This window comes from Odocoileus virginianus, chromosome 27 (assembly GCF_023699985.2).
Source record: "Odocoileus virginianus isolate 20LAN1187 ecotype Illinois chromosome 27, Ovbor_1.2, whole genome shotgun sequence".
Taxonomy (NCBI): domain Eukaryota; kingdom Metazoa; phylum Chordata; class Mammalia; order Artiodactyla; family Cervidae; genus Odocoileus; species Odocoileus virginianus.
This window is the reverse complement of record NC_069700.1, coordinates 39574049-39588724: the sequence shown is the minus strand read 5'-3', so window position 1 is coordinate 39588724 and position 14676 is coordinate 39574049. Positions and strand designations below refer to the sequence as shown.

The window sequence follows — 14676 nt, the reverse complement described above, 5'->3', positions numbered from 1 at the left end:
TTGTGACAAAGCAGGCCAGAATATACAAGCAGGAAAAGCCTCTTCACCAGATGGTGCTGGGACAACTGGACAGGCGCTTTCCATTCAGATACTTCCCAGAAAAATCTGGGGAGCCTTAAAATAAAATTATGGGGAAGAATAACATGAAGACTTAAGCATAGTACAATATAGAGAATGACATAATGGAAGAAAAGAGGAAGAATTACATAGAGAAATCTAACGAGAGGAAAGCTATAATAGTTGAGGAGAGATCTTACTCTGAGCTTCCTAGCAGCCAGGGCAAAGAAGCAAACATTACATTTTATAGAACTCTGGCATTTAGAAGAAAAAATTGTCTTTGTTTGGAGATTATCTTAGGAACAACTTAGCTGATAATTTAGGGAATTATTTGTTTTTATTTTGAGAAGTAGATATATATTAAAGAATTAATGTTTAGAAAGAGAATTGATAATATTAACATGTATTTAGAAACTTTTATGTACTCACATAATGTAAAAAAGTCTGATGTGTATAGATTTGTAAAGATTATATACTAAATATTTGTTTTCAGTGTTTTGCAAACCACATCCATTTATTAACCATGCAAATCTCATACGTTTCTTTAGTGGTCTTTGAGGTTTCAAATTACATTAAGTATTATGATTTAAATAAAACCATTCAAATGAACATGGTATTGAATACGCTTTTTCAACCTGTATATGTTCTCCTCTGCCCACGCCTACCCCCACTTTTAGAATTACGGTTTTGAAAGAATTTAACAGGTTATGATTCATGGGGTCGCAAAGTCGGACACGACTGAGCGACTAAACTGACTGACTGACTGACTAATAATTTTTTTTTCTTTTGTGTTAAAAGGAATTACAGAAAGATATGCAAGGAAGTGCACAGGCATTGGCAGAAATAGTGAAAAACACAGAGAATTTCTTAAGAGAGAGTGGCGAAAAGCTGTCACGAGAAGATAAGGCTGTGATTGAACAGAAGCTGAATGAAGCGAAGATAAAGTGTGAACAGCTGACCATAAAGGCAGAGCAGTCAAAGAAAGAGCTGGATAAAGCTGTGACGACAGCAGTCAAAGAAGAAACAGAAAAGGTCCTTACTCAGCTGAGTGGCACCCTGCTCCCGTGGCTTTGTTGAAAATGACTAAGATATCAAGTGCCTTGATTTATTACATGCTGTCAGGAGGTCAAAGCGATGGTTAGCGCCAGAGACTAGAATGTTGGGTTTTCATGTATGTAATTGACCAGATTTGAAGAATTGGCCTTGCTGAACTTAAAAATTTTTTTAATCAAAGTTAATGTGCAATATTATATAAGTTACAGATATACAACATAGTGGTTCACAGTTTTTACAGGTTATATTCAATGTATGGTTATTATAAAATATTGGCTGTATTCCCTGTGCTGTACCATATATCATTGTAGCTTTTTTTTTTGGCCTCGCAGCTTTGCGAAATCTCAGTTCTCTGATAAGGGATCAAACCTGTGTCCTTGGCAGTGAAAGCACCGAGTCCTAACCGCTGGACTGCCAGGGGAGTCCCTTCTTGTAGCTTAATTTCTTTTACCTATAGTAGTGTAGGCTTTGTTGAACTTTAAAAAAAAAAAAAATCTAAGTGGGATTGTGATGTGTGAGGTCTCATCAGTTATAATTTTGGAATGTATTTTAAGAACAGTGGAAACTTCAGAGTAACTGCCAGTTGCTGTAGACTTAATTTCATCATGTTCGGTTTTCAGCGTGGGTCTGGTTTGTTTCCCCACTCTGGTTTTTCAGGGATCTAACTATTTGCTTTCAGAATGTCTAAACACCCATGCCTTGGCCCACATTCAAGGTTACCTACTGTGACCTTTCCTGCCCAGGTTGCTGCTGCGAAGCAGCTGGAAGAGAGCAAAACCAAAATCGAAAACCTCTTGGACTGGTTGGCAAACGTCGACAGAGACTCAGGGCGGGCAGCGGTGGAGCCGAAACAGGTCATTGAGCAGAACGGGACGCACTTTCAAGAGGGTGATGGCAAGTCGATGATGGGAGAAGAGGATGAATTCAACGGAAACCTGTTGGACACGGATGTTGACGGGCATGTCGGGACTACCGAGGAGAACCTGAACCAGCAGTACCAGAGGATGAAGGTGCGTGGTTTCACACAGGGTCCTGTTAGAGTGTCTTTTTGGGTCTGTAAAGATAGGAAGAACTTAGCATGTGAGTTGTCCCTTCAAAGCTCAGGGACCCTTGAGAGTAAAGTCCTTTTTTTCTAGGCTCATCATTATGTCAGAATAAGTTGTAAAGTAATTAGCCTCCAACTAATAAAAATAAATGGGGGGAAAAAAAAAAAGAAGTAAAATACTGACATACACTAAAAAAAAAAAAAAAGAATAAGTTAATGCTGAGAATTATAAATAAGTCACAAGCAATGAGAACTACATCATCAGATGTGGAGTTCTCTATAAAGCAGAGCTGTAAGGAATAACAGCAATAACAATAATAACTAGCATTCGTAGAGCAGTGACAGTGGTCCAGCATGCTTCAAAGCTCTTCCCAGCTTCACTCATCACTTTGTCCCTTTCGTCTTCCCCACTACTCTGTAAAATGAGAATATAATTATAGTGGTGATGAGCTTATTATTGTTAATGTTGTTATTATTATTCTCATTTTACAGATTGGGAAGGCTTCCCTGGTGGCTCAGTGGTAAAGAATCCACCTGCTGATGTAGGAGATGTGGGTTTAATCCCTGGGTCAGGACAGTCCCCTGGAGAAGGAAATGGCAACCCACTCTGGTATTCTTGGAATACTTGGGAATGCTTGGGAAATCCGATGGACACAGTAAACTGGCTTCTGTAGTCCATGGGGTTGCGACAGAGCTGGACACAACTTAGCGACTGAACAACAACAGATGGGAACAGTAACTTACAGAGTGAGCTGGCTTGGCCAGGTTATGCTTCTAGTGAGGGACGGAGTTTGGGTTTAAACCTAGGCTGTGAGCTCAGTCCCTCTGCTGAATTCTAGTCCTGCCTGCGGTGTCCTCCTGCGTTCATGTGAGCCCTTTGCAGACCTCAGCTTGGCTGTTTTGGTGAAGGCTGCTGGAGAGGAGAGGAGTGAAAGCTCACTGCAGGAAGGAAGTCAGAGCTAAGGGGGCAAAGCTGTTTTTAGAGAGCCACATGTTTAATCCTTTTATTTCAGTGTTTGGCTTTTGGTGCGTTTCAGAGACGTTTGTGGTTCTGCTGTTTGCCTCTGAGCCTTTGTCTTTGGTGTCTTGGGATCAGAGTGCTCTCTGAGAAGCTTTTCTGTTACAGGATCTAGAAAGTAAACCAGAAGAGTGGGTGTGTTCATTACATCCCAATTTCAAGAGGTTGTTTCAAAACCTGACTCTAACTGCATCTTAAAATGAAAAACATAACGACTTCCTAAAGGAACCTTGTGAGTCAGTTACAGAGGAGTCAGGAAAGGTTAGGAATTCTACCGAAGGAGTGAAAAATACCAGGGTGGAACAGACACGTAGGCCAGGAAACCCTTGTTTTTGGCCACAGTATGACATTTGCCCTTCTGAACTTCTTACTGCGGAGAAGATGGGAACCTGAGGAACTTCAGAAATTCCTGCTCTCCTTGCAGAGTGGAGAGACGGCCCAGAGGCTTGGGAGCCAGGGTTCCAGGCCAGCTCGCTGTCTGTGCCATGCATGCTGGGCTCAGTGATTCCCCACCGCAGCCTGTCTCCCCTCATCTGTAAAAGGGAAGGGTGGACCGGGTGACTTACAGGGATGATTACACCTGTCCAGCCTACCAGATGGAGGTGTCCTGTGAATATAAGTCACGTATGGAAGACATCACCTGTGGGAGAAAAGTCATTTAGACAAAGCAGTGGCATATGTCTGCTGCGCGGCAGGTGCTGTTACAGGCAGGGTGGGGAGCAGGACCCGGGAGTCTATTCCCTGCTGATGTCAGGGATCAGACGTTTAAGGATGAGCTGCCCCACAGCAGCGCTCCTCGGCCCTGTTCACCTGAAGGCCCGAGTGGGTGCCAGCCCCTGAGTGCCAGCGCTTACGTTGGTCACGAGCGGAACGAATCCCATCCTGGTGCTTGCCTGCGGGGTTGAGGATGACCGGGCAGGCGGTAACCATCTGCATTCTGTGGGTGCTGGGAGGTGGCAACTTCTGGCTGAGTTGAGTTGGGGATGGGTGGGTGAGTGTGGGGTTGGGGCCCTCCTTCAGGGTTAATAGGATCATCAGAGAAGGGCCACACAGGAAAGGGAGATTTGTGGCAAGACTTAGAGGAGGTGGGGGTTGCCACGCAGGTATTTGGGGGCAGAGCTGGAGCCAGACAGAGCAACTGGAGAAAGGGGTCCCAGCACCGCCCGCGGGTGGGGGTGGGTAGAGGTGGGGGCCAGGTACCTGGTTGGGGGGGGATGTCAAGTCCCAGAGGGGGTTTGGAAGTGGTGGGATCAGGCGTCTGGCTTCAAGTAAGTCATCACAAGGAATGTGGAAGTGGCCCCAAAGGATGACTACACTTTTTAAAAATTGAAGTATAGTTGATGTACAGGGTTGTGTAGTTTCTATAGTACAGCAGAGTGATCTAGGTATACGTATGTGTACACTTGTGTTTATATTCTTTTCCATTATGCTCTTCACCACATTTTAACGGCATGATGGGGTGGATGGGAGAATCAGGTTATGGCTGGAGAGGAAGGGGTCCCGGCCACCCTGAGGACCCAGGGTGGGTAGTTGCACACACCTGTGAGCAGCCCGCCCCTCACATGTGACCCGCTGCCCCTCACCTGTGAGCAGCCCGCCCCTCACCTGTGACCCGCTCTGTGCTCCGCCTCCAGGGGGGACTTGGATCCCTGGCTGTGCCGGGCTCTGTGGGCAGTGTTCTCCCCGCGTGGCTTCCTGTGGGCCTTTTGGCGTATCTGTGACTGTAGGGTATTGTCCTCTTCCCACGCCGGAAATGGAGGCTCAGCCAGCCCAGGAGCGGCTCCAAGATGCTCCTCTACTGCGCATGCGCCTCTGACTTCCCTTGAGCTTCTCCAAATGTGTATTGTTCTTGCTTACTGCTTATTTTCGTGGTTTTTTGACGCTTTCAAATTATAGGTTCTTTTTTTCCTATTAAGTGTTTTTTTCAAGATCATTTCCTAAGCAAACATCATGCTTCCTTGATGAATAATCAGGTGAGGACGCTCCCCGTCCCTTTAGGGAGCTCGCGAGGAAGGGATGAGCAGAAGGAGAGCAGGTGGTAGGTACTGGTTTTCAAGTTGGAAGAGCAATTTGTTCCGTTCCTCCCCAACCTTCTCAAAGCGGTGCTTGCTCTGTGCGCTTGCCTAAGTCCTTTCCAGAGAAGACTGGAAATCCTAAGACCAGGTGAGCGTGCTCACGTGGCCCCTCCTCTTGGGAAGCTCATCAGTGAAAGAGAGGCGGGGCGCCCGGGGCGCGTGGCCGAGGCGGGGGTGAGCGCCCCGCGCCCGCAGGCCCCGCGCCCTGACCCCGGCCCACTCTCGCGCAGGCGCAGCATGCGGAGCTCGCAGCCCGGCACCAGGCGGTCCTTGCGGCCACGCAGGCGGCCCAGGCCTTGCTGGAGACGCAGGGCCACCACCTGTGCCCGGAGGAGAAGGAGAAGCTGCAGAGGAACGTGACGGAGCTGAAGACGCACTTCGAAAGCGCGCTGGCCGCGTCGGAGACGGCGGTGCGCCGGACGCGCTCCCTGCAGGAGGAGCTGCAGAAGTTCGACGCCGACTGCGGCGAGTTTGAACAGTGGCTGCAGCAGGCGGAGCAGGACCTGCAGAACCTGGAGGCCGGCGCCGACGACCTCAGCGGGCTGACGGCCAAGCTGAAGCGGCAGAAGAGCTTCTCGGAAGACGTCATTTCGCACAAAGGGGACCTGAGGTACATCACCATCTCCGGCAACAGAGTGCTGGAGGCAGCCAAATCTTGCGGCGGGAGAGAGGGAGGCGGCCGGGCTGATCGGGACCAGGTGGACACCTCTGCCGCCCACAGAGAAGTGCAGGGCCGGCTGGACCGCGCCACAGACCGCTTCCGGTCCCTCTACACAAAGGTAAGTGCAGCTTTTAAATTTGATGTCTAGTCGATTTGCAATGTCGTGTTAATTTTTGTGTACAGCAGACTGACTCACTTACACACGTGTATACATTCTCTCTGATATTCTTTCTACTATGGTTCATCACAGATACTGAATATAGTTCCCAGTCCTATGCTGTTTATCCAGTCTATATAAGATAGCTTGCACCTGCTGATCCCAGACTCCTAACGTTTACCTCCCGCTGGGTGGCCACGGCTCTGTTCTCTATGTCTGTGACTCTGCTTTTGTTTCTCAGGCACCTTTGTGTCAAATTTTAGATCCCACGTGCAAGTGATATCACATGGTATTTGTCTTTCTCTTTCTGACCGGCTTCACTGATCATCTCTGGGTCCATGCATGTTGCTGCAGACAGCCTTATTTCACTCTTTTCAGGCTGAGTGGTATCCATTGTGTATATGTGCCACATCTTTATCCACCATCTGCCGATGGACACTTGGGTTGTTGCCATGACTTGGCCGTTGTGAACGGCGCTGCTATGAACATGGCGGTTGGAGTGCTTGTCTGGATGTATGCCCAGGAGTGGTATTGTTAGATCACATGGTAGCTCTGTTTTTTGAGGCAACTTCCTGCTGTTCTCCGTAGTGACTGCACCAGTTTACATTCCCACCAACAGTGTAGGAGGGTTTCGTTTTCTCCACATCCTCTCCAGCATTTATTATTTGTAGACTTTTTGATGATGGCCATTATGACTGGTGTCAGGTGGTAACCTCATAATATTGACTTGCATTTCCCTTAATAATTAGTGATGTTGAGCATCTTCTCGTGTGCCTCTTGGCCACCTGTATGTCTTCTCTAGATAAATGTCTATTTAGTGCTGCCCATTTTTCAATTGGTTTTTGTTTTGTTATTGAGTTGTATGAGCAGTTTGTATATTTTAGAATTTAAGCCCTTGTTGGTTTCATCATTTGCAAATATTTTCTCCAATTCCATTGGTATTCACTTTGTTTTGTTTATGATTTCCTTTTCTGTACAATAAGGTTATTTCATTTTTAACTTTTTAATCTGTACCTATAGTTTTCACTCTGTCCTATTAACTTTAGTTTTGGAATTAGCAAGAAATTTGAAAACCGAAGCAGGGAAAATAAGGCATTTTCATCTTGCTTCCACCAGTCTTATTCATCTGCTTTACTTCTGCAATATGTATTTAAAGATTAAGTATGTAAAGTTATTTATTTAGTTCATATAGTGTGGTTTCCAGGCAGCCCTGACTAAAACTCTGTACTACCCATTTTGACCAGCAGGTGGTGTGTGTATTTTGGCTCTAAGCAGAGTACATTGGCAAAGGAGAAAAGGAAAGATATACCTATTTGAATGCAGAGTTCCAAAGAACAGCAAGGAGAGCTAAGAAAGCCTTCCTCAGTGATCAATGCAAAGAAATAGAGAAAAACAATAGAATGGGAAAGATTAGCAATCGCTTCAAGAAAATTATAGATACCAAGGGAACATTTCGTGCAAAGATGGACTCAATAAAGGACAGAAATGGTATGGACCTAACAGAAGCAGAAGATATTAAGAAGAGGTGGCAAGAATACACAGAACTATACAAAAAAGATCTTCACAACCCAGATAATCACGATGGTGTGATTCACTCACCTAGAGCCAGACATCCTGGAATGCGAAGTCAAGTGGGCCTTAGAAAGCATCACTACGAACAAAGCTAGTGGAGGTGACGGAATTCCAGTTGAGCTATTTCAAATCCTGAAAGATGATGCTGTGAAAGTGCTGCACTCAATATGCCAGCAAATTTGGAAAACTCAGCAGTGGCCACAGGACTGGAAAAGGTTAGTTTTCATTCCAATCCCAAAGAAAGGCAATGCCAAAGAATCTTTAAACTACTGCACAATTGCACTCATCTCACACGCTAGCAAAGTAATGCTCAAAATTCTTCAAGCCAGGCTTCAACAGTATGTGAACGGTGAACTTCCAGATGTTCAAGCTAGATTTAGAAAAAGCAAAGGAACCAGAGATCAAATTGCCAACAAGGATCATCAAGAAAGCAAGAGCTCCAGAAAAACATCTACTTTTGCCTTATTGACTGTGCCAAAGCCTTTGAGTGTGGGGACCACAACAAACTGTGGAAAATTCTTCAAGAGATGGGAACACCAGACCACTTGACCTGCCTCCTGAGAAATCTGTATGCAGGTCAAGAAGCAACAGTTAGAATTGGACATAGAAGAACAGACTGGTTCTAAATCGGGAAAGCAGTATGTCAAGGCTCTATTTTGTCACCCTACTTATTTAACTTATATGCAGAGTACATCATGAGAAATGCCGGGATGAATGAAGCACAAGCTGGAATCAAGATTGCCGGGAGAAATATCAATAACCTCAGATATGCAGATGACACCACCTTTATGGAAAAAAGTGAAGAAGAACTAAAGAGGCTCTTGATGAAAGTGAAAGAGGAGAGTGAAAAAGTTGGCTTAAAGCTCAACATTCAGAAAACTAAAATCTGGTCCCATCACTTCATGGCAAATAGATGGGGAAACAATGGAAACAGTGACAGACTATTTTTGGGGACTCCAGAATCACTGCAGGTGGTGATTGCAGCCATGAAATTAAAAGATGCTTGCTCCTTGGAAGAAAAGTTATGACCAACCTAGATAGCATATTAAAAAGCAGAGACATTACTTTACCAACAAAAGTCTGTCTAGTCAAAGCTATGGTTTTTTCAGTAGTCATGTATGGAAGTGAGAGTTGGACCATAAAGAAAGTTGAACACCAAAGAATTGATGCTTTTGAAGTGTGTTGTCGGAGGAAATTCTTATGAGTCCCTTGGGCTGCAAGGAGATCCAACCAGTCCATCCTAAAAGAGATTAGTCCTGAATATTCATTGGAAGGACTGATGCTGAAATGGAAACTCCAATACTTTGCCCACCAAATCAGAAGAATTGACTCATTTGAAAAGACCCTGATGCTGGGAAAGACTGAAGGCAGGAGGAGAAGGGGACAACAGAGGATGAGATGGCTGGATGGCATTGACTCAATGGACATGAGTCTGAGTAAACTCCAGGAGTTGGTGATGGACAGGGAGGCCTGGCGTGCTGCAGTCCATGGGGTGGCAAAGAGTCGGACACGACGGAGCAGCTGAAATATAAACTATCGAGTACTTTGCACCCTCAAATTTGAGAAAGGCATCTTCATCTCTTAAAATTCACTTCACAAGTGTCTGCTTTACATGTATATTTGATCAGTATTGTTTTAATACCGAGTGGTTAAGAGACAGTTTTCATTTCTGTTATTCTTGTGGACCAGTAAGAGAATTTTGTTTAAAAACAGCAAAAGAAATGAAAAAGAGAAAACATGCCCCTGTTTAGAGTATAAGCTGAACGGCTGACCAGGCTGCCTCTGTGGCTTGCGGAGCATCGCTGGCTGTTGGCCGTGTCTTCCTCCTGGCCTGGATGCTTCCCTCCTCGTGTTGATCAGTCTGTGCATAATAGAGAAACCCCTGCAGCCCTGGGCCATCTCTCTGTTTGCCGCACACTCTACCCCTGGTGTGTCGACTCCGCGAGACGAGCCCTCTGATGATGACACCTAGGCCCTGCAGTCTGGCTGAAGACTCAGCCCTGTGCATATGTTTTTAAACTGGTGTAAATCTACTCTTCTCATTTTTATGGTGACTTTCTGAGTGGTTAGAGGAAGCATCTTCACATAAAGGAGAAACTCTTTGCCCTGTAGGTTTCGCTGACTGTGTTGAAGTCTGCTGTCTTACAGGTGGCATAACCCACGGGTCCTGGAGACTGTCTGTAAAAGGAGCAGATTTTGATTCCTACTCTCCCTTTGTTTGATTCTCAGTGCAATGTCCTCGGGAACAACCTCAAAGACCTGGTGGATAAATACCAGCACTATGAGGATGCCTCGTGCGGGCTTCTCTCTGGGCTCCAGGCCTGCGAGGCCACAGCCAGCAGACACTTATCCGAGCCTATTGCCGTGGACCCCAAAAACCTGCAGAGGCAGCTGGAAGAGATGAAGGTGAGAGAAACGAGAGGGAAGGAGAGATCCAGCCCCACGGTAGTCCCACCGGACACCTTGCTTTCCCCCCCTCCTTCTGTGATCCTGCCCACAGGTCGAGGCGAGAGGGGCTGGGAAGGTGTGTGTGTCCCTCCGGGGGACTCCTGACTTGGTCTTCCAATGTCTGTCCATTTCTCTTTCTTCTGCTCTGGTTTAGCTGGTCTGACACTGCTCTCGTGGTTTGTATCCCCCACCCCCACCTGCCCAGGCACAGACCAGTCCTGCCTGGACCAGCTGTGGTCTTGACTCTTATTTTGTTCGTCATCTGTCTCCTTCGTTAGCTCTGAGGTCCGCAGGACAGACACTTGGTCTGTTTCGTTCACTGCTGCCTGCCGGGGCCCTCGTGGACCCTCGATGACTGTTCACGAGTGGACAGGGGGACAGGGGACTGCCACCGTCACGCTCCATGTGGGTTCCTGTTGAGTTGCCCCCTGATTCACAGAGGTGCACACTTCAGTTGTCACCTCGCCCACTTCTCAGGGAAGCCGCCTGCCCTTTTGAGTCTGCAGGTTTGCTGGGGGACTGTGTAATTGTGGGCTCTCAGCCACACCCCCAGTGGCCCAGAGAGTCCAGCCCATTTCGTACAGTTCAGGTATATTTTCAAATCCTCATGTAAGGGGAGAGAATTTTTGAAAAAGTTTCTTCTTCTTTCATGTGACCAGTAGTTCTGATTTTGAGGGATGTCCCTGGTGGTCAAGTGGCTAAGATTTCATGCTTCCACTGCAGGGGGCGCAGGTTGGATGGCAGGTCAGGAAACTAGTATCCCACACGCCAGACAGTGAGGCCAAAAAAGGGAAAAAAGGAAGAAAAAAGTTGGAGTTTGTAAGTTTCATTTCTTATATCTATCCTGTGTTTCCTTTTAGCAGGTGGATAGCAATAGATTATTTTCACCTTGATAGAAAATGAGCGTTAGTGCCAGTGAAACCACCGCCTTTCAGAATTTGGTTCCATCTGCTAGTTAGAGTCAGAAATCGCTGTGCCATTAACGAGAGAAGCAGGTCCTCTGACTTCGCTGACTGTTAGGTATTGCGTGAGGCTGGTGTCTTCTGGAAGGAGGAGTGCTCTGTCGTTCCCTGGGGTAAAGTGTGGCAGCTTAAAGCCAAGCAGAGACAGGAGGGAGGGCCTGGGGCTAGACGGGCGGCCCTGTGACTTCCCAGGCTCAGGCTGTCCCAGTGCTACCTGTGGCCCAAGCCAGGCCAGCCCCGCGTGATATAGCTTCCCCACGTCAGGGATGTGTCTCCGTCCTGAGGCTCGTGTGTGTGCGTGTGTGTGTGTGAGTGTGTGAGTGAGTGCGTTTCCCTCTTGCCCTTAAGCCCGAGAACAGATCCATCTTAATGAAGTTTTCAGTCCCCGCTGGATGGCAGGTCCAAGGACAGTATATGCTGGCAGAAGAGACGTTGTGACATAAAGGCCATTATTTTAATAGGAAATGTCAGGAGCTGACAATTATTAAGATTGCCGGTATTGCATTTAATTAGGAAGTTAGGTATTTTTAGCATTGGAAACTATGTGAAACAGAAATAATACATTTTTAGTTAGGTCTATACTAACAAACTGATTACATCCTGTATAGAAGTAGTTTTAATATAACTAAAGAAAAAAAAGTGAAATGAATGCTATGGCTTTTTAATGAAATAGAAACATGGATTAATTCTAAAACCTGAAGACTTCTTGGTACGCACAGAGGAAGGAGACGCTTCTAGTCTTAAGGCAGCCAAAGAAATAGAAAAGAGAGGAACATCTCCAAGGAGAACGAATTCCAATTAAGCCACAGCATCATTTTAGAAATTAAATGTGTAATTAGAGTTTTTCCTGGCACACGGCCATGTCTTCCTCACAGATGATCTCAACAGGTAGAGAGGATGTGTTTTTATGAGGACTAAGGAGCCTCCTTTTCTTTCCTTTTACCAACAATGTCTTGCAAGGAAATGGCAACCCACTCCAATATCCTTGCCTGGAAAAATCTCATGGACAGAGGAGCCTGGTGGGCTGCAGTCCATGGGGTCGCTAAGAGTCAGGCACGACTAAGCACTAGCTAACACTTACTTACTTACTTACTTTTAACATTAATACAGACACTTAAGACTACTACAAAATATGGCAGTCTTTTCTACGTTTTCAATACTAACTTCTGCTTATATTCTGTTGTATGATGAATATGTACTTTGGGGCACCCAGTGGGTTCACTTGAAATCTTTCAGGCCCATAGCACATTGTTAGTAGTGTTACTTTTCAAATCACCATTGGCTGTACTGTCAGCAGTCTGATTCCACTGGGCTAGAAGCTGCTTTTCAAAATCAGTGGACGAAATGAGATTTTTAGTTCCGTATGAAGCGCAGAAAGACAAGACCCTGGGATCCAAGTAGAGGCCTGGGTTTGGAGCCAGGCATGGGACCGTGTCCCATAGATGACATCGACCTTCCAGGCTTGCTCTGATCTTGGGGAGGGTGATGAGTGTACGGAAATTTTTATGAGCTGGACAAGTGCCTGTGGCTTTATAAACTTCACTCTTTTCTGGTTCAGGCTGGAAACCAAGGTCATCATCTTGCATTGTTCCCTGTCACAGATGCTTCTTTCATGTTTTAATTTAATCGAAGTCCATTTAAAACAATATATGGCACTCATTTGATACTTCAGTTTGTGGTTTTGTAGTTTTATAAACTACTACTGTAGGTAAATTAAACCCTGATAACATGTGGTTGTTTTGTCACTAAGTCATGTCGGACTCTTTATGATCCCACGAAGCCTGCCAGGGTTCCCTGTCCTTCACTGTCTGCTGTCCGAGGGTCTCACAAAAGTATTCTACAGCACCACAGTTCAAAAGCATCAATTCTTAGGCACTCATCCTTCTTTCATGATCCAACTCTCACATCCATATGTGACTACTGGAAAAGCCACAGCTTTGACTTTATGGACCTTTGACAGCAAAGTGATGTCTCTGCTTTTTAATACGCTGTCTAGGTTTGTCGTAGCTTTTCTTCCAAGAAGCAAGCATCTTTTAATTTCATGGCTACAGTTACCATCTGCAGTGATTTTGGAGCCCAAGAAAATAAAATCTGTCACTGTTTCCACTTTTCCCCCTTCTATTTGCCATGAAGTGATGGGACCTAACTTGTTAGGAACTAAAACCTATTGACTGTCTTGAACATCATTATGAAGAGAATAAGTATGGATGTTTTGAAGAGAAGAGGTAAAGAAGAGATGCTTTTTTGTAATCTATTTTAAGTTTTAGGATGGTCAGTAGGGCCATCGTTGGTATAGGATATTTTTATAAAACCATGGTCACTTTTACACAAATTCATTCATTCGGAGACATTTATATACTAGGTCAGGTATTAGGTTTTATGAAGACACAAGGTGTTAAAACCCTGTCTCTGACTTTGGGGAACTCACATTCTAAAGAATATATTTTTTGGAGATACCTTTAAACTTACTTCATTTCCTATTAAGCTGTGTGAGGTGAATAACCTGTTTGTGTGGCTTAGACTTCAGTCATTATAAGTGAAATTCCTGTTTTGAGAAATTTCTTACAGTTAGTGGCAACTAAACCTGTGGGAGAATTTCCCAAACTGACCATTTGGATGCAGATTCTTTGGTCTCTTGGATGAACTGTAGGATCTGGTACTCAGATCACAGGTCCCAAGCTGGTCCTTTTTTGTCGAACCATTGGACATATGTGCAGCTCCCTGTGTATTATCACAGCTTCCTGGATATGGTAATTAATTGAGAAGATTTTTACCATTGGCTTTAGGCATTTGCTTTTTGTTATTGTTGTTGGAGCCTGAAATAGAGGAGGTGCTTTTAAAACCTTACACCTTATAACTTCATTTATTTCCTTATTCATTTACTCATTTATTCCAGAAACTTCCATCAGTGACCAATGCTGGGTGAGGCAGTAGTAATGGAACTTGGATAGTATCAATCCCTAGTTCACACGGAGGTTCCAGTTTGATCAGAGAGACAGATCACTGCAGTGATATTCACAGGGCAATTGAGGGAGCTCCTTGGGGCGGTGCTCCAGGCGGGGGTGGGAGGAGATGGGGGGCCCCCCGGCTGGATGTTCACGGTAAGAGCCAAGCTCAGGGTTGCCTGCCGAGCTCAGTGCGTGGTGAAGCCGGGTGTGTCTTCCATCAAACACACTGGGGACTGTATCGGGGGAGAGACTGGAGGGAGAGCGTGTGGTTAGGAGGCTTTTTCCAGTGAAGTGAGAGATTATCCTCCTGTGACTCAAAAATACAGAGCAAGAGCCCGAGTTTAAACACAGATGAAGCAGCTGAAATTGTCAGGGCTTGCTGCTTGGTGTGCAGACGGGAAGGAGGAAGGAGGCACCACCTGGGGACCGTGCAGCCCAGGAGGATGCCCAGAGCCACCCCTTCCCCAGACCCGGCCAGGCCCACCCCACAGAGCAGGCCTCCCCGCTCTGCCTCTCTTACTCGTCTTTGGCACTCACCACTTCCTGCCTTAGGCCAGAGGACCCTGTGGCTAAGCTTTGTATCTGTGTGATCTTTGTTTTTTCATAAAATACAGCAAGCTTTTTTGAAATTGGTTAGATGTTAATCAACTTCTGTTTCATTGATGGAAATGAATATGACT

At 45.7% G+C, this 14676-nt stretch overlaps 1 protein-coding gene across 18 annotated transcripts in view; it reads left to right on the top strand.

Moving 5' to 3' along the window:
- Positions 1-14676, top strand: part of DST (dystonin) — a 513682-nt gene that overhangs the window by 362607 nt on the left and 136399 nt on the right. For all 18 annotated transcript variants that reach the window (XM_070456721.1, XM_070456720.1, XM_070456704.1 and 15 more), the window contains 4 exons: positions 856-1089; positions 1854-2120; positions 5479-6027; positions 9868-10044. In XM_070456721.1, the coding sequence (XP_070312822.1) occupies positions 856-1089; positions 1854-2120; positions 5479-6027; positions 9868-10044 (1227 nt within the window). The remainder of the gene's footprint in view (positions 1-855; positions 1090-1853; positions 2121-5478; positions 6028-9867; positions 10045-14676) is intronic.